The sequence below is a fragment of the Bactrocera oleae genome, chromosome 2 (assembly GCF_042242935.1).
Source record: "Bactrocera oleae isolate idBacOlea1 chromosome 2, idBacOlea1, whole genome shotgun sequence".
Classification (NCBI taxonomy): Eukaryota; Metazoa; Arthropoda; class Insecta; order Diptera; family Tephritidae; genus Bactrocera; species Bactrocera oleae.
In genome coordinates, this window is record NC_091536.1 from 81,825,207 (window position 1) to 81,830,196 (window position 4,990).

At 35.9% G+C, this 4,990-nt stretch overlaps 2 protein-coding genes and 1 long non-coding RNA gene across 3 annotated transcripts; 1 reads left to right on the top strand and 2 right to left on the bottom strand.

Annotated features, from left to right (window-relative positions):
* LOC106623195 (meso-2,3-butanediol dehydrogenase) lies at nucleotides 1–909 on the bottom strand. The gene has a single exon (XM_014242622.3). It carries the CDS (start codon nucleotides 841–843, stop codon nucleotides 76–78), a length of 768 nt encoding a protein of 255 aa, XP_014098097.3. The 5' UTR covers nucleotides 844–909; the 3' UTR covers nucleotides 1–75.
* Nucleotides 910–2,077: 1,168 nt separating this feature from the next.
* Nucleotides 2,078–2,581, bottom strand: LOC138855806 (uncharacterized). Its single transcript, XR_011394926.1, has 2 exons — nucleotides 2,496–2,581; nucleotides 2,078–2,429 (listed from the first exon to the last, which is right to left on the bottom strand). It is a non-coding gene; the product is annotated as an uncharacterized lncRNA (long non-coding RNA).
* Nucleotides 2,582–3,690: 1,109 nt separating this feature from the next.
* Nucleotides 3,691–4,537, top strand: LOC106623197 (uncharacterized). Its single transcript, XM_014242623.3, has one exon. It carries the CDS (start codon nucleotides 3,776–3,778, stop codon nucleotides 4,454–4,456), a length of 681 nt encoding a protein of 226 aa, XP_014098098.3. The 5' UTR covers nucleotides 3,691–3,775; the 3' UTR covers nucleotides 4,457–4,537.
* The last annotated feature ends 453 nt before the right edge of the window (nucleotides 4,538–4,990 follow it).

The window sequence follows — 4,990 nt, forward strand, 5'->3', positions numbered from 1 at the left end:
TTACAAGCCTATATGGCTGTTGCGTATATTTCACCTTTATTTGCAAATACTAAAAAAAGACATTACAATAAACAGTTAAATAGTGCACACGGCAGTTATGCCACCGTCAATGGGCAGATTTGCTCCCGTTATAAAGCTGGAGCTGTCACTAGCAAGGAAAATAATAGCATCGGCCACTTCCTTTGCTTCACCGGCACGACCAAGTGGATGTGTTTCCTTAGAACGTAAGTAAAAGTCGTCCACTTCTTTCGGCGATAAACCACGACGTCTTTGAATATCGGTCACAATAACACCAGGATTAACCGAATTTACACGGACTTTTTTTGGCGCCAAATCTAAAGCGATACATCTAGTGAATTGATCCAGTGCTGCCTTCGACGCGCAATAGCTGGAAACATCACGTATCGAACGCAGACCTGCGATGCTAGAGACATTCACGATATTACCCTGGGTCTTGATCAAGTGTGGTGCAGCAAATTTAGTTAAAAGGAAGACGGCACGTAAATTTGTATTAAAAATACGATCAAATTGTTCGACATCAATATCCAAAATATTGCCAACTTCAAAAATGCCAGCATTATTGACCAAAACATCCAATTGTCCGAAGCGATCAATTGTAGAGTTTATAATGCGTTCCGCATCCACTGTGACATCAGCAACGATTGCTAAAAGTTCGGCTTTACTGTTCGCTGCTTTACAAACCGATTCAGCTGCCTTCAAATTGGGTTCATTTCGTCCAACCAGCACCACTTTGGAGCCTTGTTTAGCAAAAGCCTCCGCCGTCGTAGCACCAATGCCCGAACTTGCTCCTGTTACAATTACGACTTTGCCAATCAAACTCATTGCGATCTATTCGACTGCACGATGAAAGTGAAACTAAACTACAATATCGAACCAGCTTAGTATCAGTCACTAAAATGGAGAACTTTTTTGTTGTGTGCAGGGTTGCCGTTATAATTTAATTATAATTAAAATAGATAGAATTTTCACTTTTTTGTGTGTTGAAACGAAGAAGTTTGCATCAGTAAAACAAATTGAGTATAACTTAGCTTACTTGCTTATATTTTATATTTATTTTAAGTAATTACTTAATTTACGAATTGTATTAAATTCTAATTGGAATAATAACAACCTTTGGTAAGTAAACATATTAAATACTGACAAGAGATAACTGACAAATATGTACGCTGTTCAATTATATTTAGAATTTGCTTAACGATTATAGATATCGTAGGTCGCCAACCTAATCTCCTTTTGATAACTACCGTCAACAAAAAAAACGGAGTTATCTGTTTGAACCTTTTGTTTTTATATTGACAATATTAATGAAACTTCGACTGAAAATTGTTGAATAAAATAACAAAAAAACGTTGACTTCGACTGCTTCGAAACATTAATACCCTTCACTGGTACATTTCTTATATCAACTATATGTATAACTAAATCTGAAATCACTGCATCCAACGGAAAACGTTTTGCTTTACACATTGTTCGATAAAAACGACGTTCAATTAGAGTAATGGTTACATAATAAGCAAAAAATATATTTAATCTATATTAATTGCAGATTAAATTCTTTATCTTCATTTTGTTCTGTAGTTTGAATGGGAGCTATAAGTAAATATATAGCAATCCGATTTGAACAATTTATTCGGGTTTTTATCGTTAATAGTTTAAACTTTTAAAACTTTCTGACATTATATCTTTTTCTTTGACTGTTTGTCTCTCTCTCTCTCCTCTCCTCTTGTTTCTTAAAAACAAGTAGTAGTTCCGAGTATTCCACGATAAATGCGCGAACGAATTATTTAAAGAAGATATTGTTGATAAGATAAAAGAAAGAAATGTGCGAAATATAAATAAATAAAATTCAAAATCACTTCAAGTTTTTAGCATAATGAACAATGTTGAATATGCAGGGTGTCCCAAAATTACGACAAGATTTAAATTGGCCGCCATTTATGTAGTAAAATATTGACAACCCTAAAACAAGTCGGCAGCTGACAGTTTAGGCTTAGAAAAAATGAAGCGTTACACGATAGAAAAACGTGTCTTCTTTATTGAACAAAAACACATGGGCTGAAATGGCCGAGCCTCACACCTAGTTAGCGCCAGTTTTATTGAATTCATCTCATTTTCACCTACAAAAGACAGCTATTAAAATTTCATGACATTCTATTCATCACTTTGCAAGTTGGCTAAAAGTGACGCTACTTTTGTTATTAAAAATAAAAATAATGATAAACAATTTTGTATTTTAATTTTACACTGCTTCTTGGTGAGAAAAAATACCGTTTAAGCAAAGCAATGACTTGAAAAGTGTTATGGGGCTTCTGCACTATCAGAAACCACAATAAAACGTTGGTTTGCTGACTTCAAACGGGGTCGTAGAGAAACCAATGATGTAAAACACAGTGGGCGTCCAAATGCGGCTGTAACACCAGAATATATTAAAAAAATTCACAAAACCATTCTGTATGATCGGAAAGTGAACTAACTTGATATAGCTGGCATCGCAAGTATTTCAAAAAAGCGTGTTGGCTTTATATTGCATGAGCATTTGTCCATGAGAAAGCTCTGTTCAAATTGGGTGCCACGTTTGCTGACTGTTGACCCAAAACAGCAACGTGTTGATGATTCTGAGCAGTGTTTGGCCATGTTTGAACGTAACAAACTGCAACTTTTTCTCACTCCCAACGACTATTGGTTATTCGTAGACCTCAAAAAAAATGCTCGCCAGTAAGAAATTTCACTCGCATAAAAGGGTTATCACTAAAACGGATAACTATTTCGAGGTAAAATACAAATCCTTCTATAAAGCTGGAATTGCAAACTACAGCTTTATTATTATTTTACTTGGATAAAAATTGTGCAGTTCTTTCCATAGAAAGAAAAAGATGTAGGAGTTTAGAAGCAAAATTTTAAACTCTTAAACCATTTTCGAAAAAAATCTCAAAATTAGTTCCAAACATATTCTAAATTTACTCAATTAGTAAAATTATATATGGATACATTACTAATTTGCTTAATCATAAACATATATGCTAGTCGTCAAGCAGCATTAAGCCATAACTAAAGAACAGTCTAGCAAAACCTGAAAACTATTCTATTCTATGAGGTAGTCTTTACTTCAAACAGTTTAGACTTGCCATTGATTATTTGGATTTTTATGATCATCATTGGCTTCATTAATACTTTTATAACAAATATCATAACAAATATCATAACAAATAATGCTTCATTAGGAACAGTCTCTTAAAATAACAAAAAAAATTCGCAAATTCACACTTTATTGTTAGTTTTGGTGATTAATTCGAGAAAAATGACAAAGCAATGTCTTATGGCTCAAAATATATATTAATACTTGAAAATATTTCGCAACATGGTTGAACAGCTGGTGGCGCTTAGTTAATTTGCATAGAAATCCAATTTATAAGCGCAATATTGACAGCCGACTATTGTCTCAATGCGAATACACAATCATATTCCAAGTATTATGTCGCTAAGGTTGCAATTTAGCACAATATGCACTGAAGAAAAATCGCTGCAAATAAAAATGCATAAATTAACAATAAATTGCAGCATTTGAATGCACTCTGATAACATATTAATCTTTGACAATCGCACCAAGATCTGCAATTTGTATAAAAGTACGTGCGCTATGTAGAGAAAATCATTCCAAACTTCAACACTTCCGAGTCTTATCAGACACACGCTTAGCTTAGCGTCCAAAAATTACGGTTTTACACTATCCAATCTCAAGTATACATAAAAAAAGATGCGCGCCTTCATCGTACTGTGTTTATTCGCGTTTGCCTGTGCTGACAACTTGGGCTACAACTATCGTCCTGTGGGTCATTCGGACTCTGGTCTCTCGTTTGATCCACGTGGCAGTAGTGGTGGATTAGGTGGTTTAGGCAACAGCGGTGCAGCCACACAAGTATCACCTTCTTACTCGGCACCCGCCGCTGAATTCGACAAGGAGTTTTACACCTACAGCGCTGATGAAGAAGATTTCAATGAACCCGCCGGCAGCGAACAACTGGAAGCGTCACTAAGGAAGAACCTGCGTGTTGTTTTCGTTAAGGGACCCGAAAATAACGGTTTGGAGAAGGCCGCCATCAATCTTGCCAGACATGCTGCCGAACAGCAGACCGCCATTTATGTTCTACAAAAACAAGCCGACTTGGGTGATTTGGCCAACAAATTGCAGTCTCAACACGACTTTACAAATCATAAGCCCGAGGTGCAGTTCGTCAAGTACCGTACCCCAGAGGATGCTGCCAATGCTCAACGCGCCATTCAATCGCAATACGATCAATTGGGTGGCAACTCTCAGTCACATGATGGTGGCGTGGCTCCTGTTCACAACTTTGCTTCTGAGGCTACTCGTCAAGCGCCACGTATTGCAAGCGCACCCGGTGCTGTCTACTTGCCCTCCTCGATTATTCGTGTTTAGTCGGTAAAGAGCGGAAAATAGTTATAGTTTTTTCTAAAGGACTCCGAAATGTGATAAAACGATCGTCTTTGTTATGCCTTGTTGACTAATATGTAATAAAAAAATTTTAGATTCCGAAAAATAATTAAATTTGTTAATAAATATTTGCTTTTATCAAGTCAAATTTATTGGACTTTTACGCGCTTATACCTCTACTAGATACATTTAAATATGTTCAAAGCCCACTTTTTACTTAGGTCGGTGTTTTATATTGGCCGACAAAAGTAGGATCCTGCAAGCCGACCACAAATAGTTGACTTCATAGAAAGCGCCCTCATAACAGTATGATGCTAGAAATTTAACCTCGACTTTTCGAGGAACTACCACAATTTCGAAGTTTCTTAGGTCAGCAATCGAATATGGTGATATCTTACTACTCCAAACACTAACAATTCACCAAACATAATAAAATATAATTTTATGTTTTATTAACCATTTACATACATTTAATACTAACATTACATTTCCTTTAACAGGTGACTTTAATTATCGCTT

Bases quoted from the DNA above. Each gene is read 5' to 3' on its own strand.
- LOC106623195 (XM_014242622.3), bottom strand. From the start codon at position 843: ATGAGTTTGATTGGCAAAGTCGTAATTGTAACAGGAGCAAGTTCGGGC.
- LOC106623197 (XM_014242623.3), top strand. From the start codon at position 3,776: ATGCGCGCCTTCATCGTACTGTGTTTATTCGCGTTTGCCTGTGCTGAC.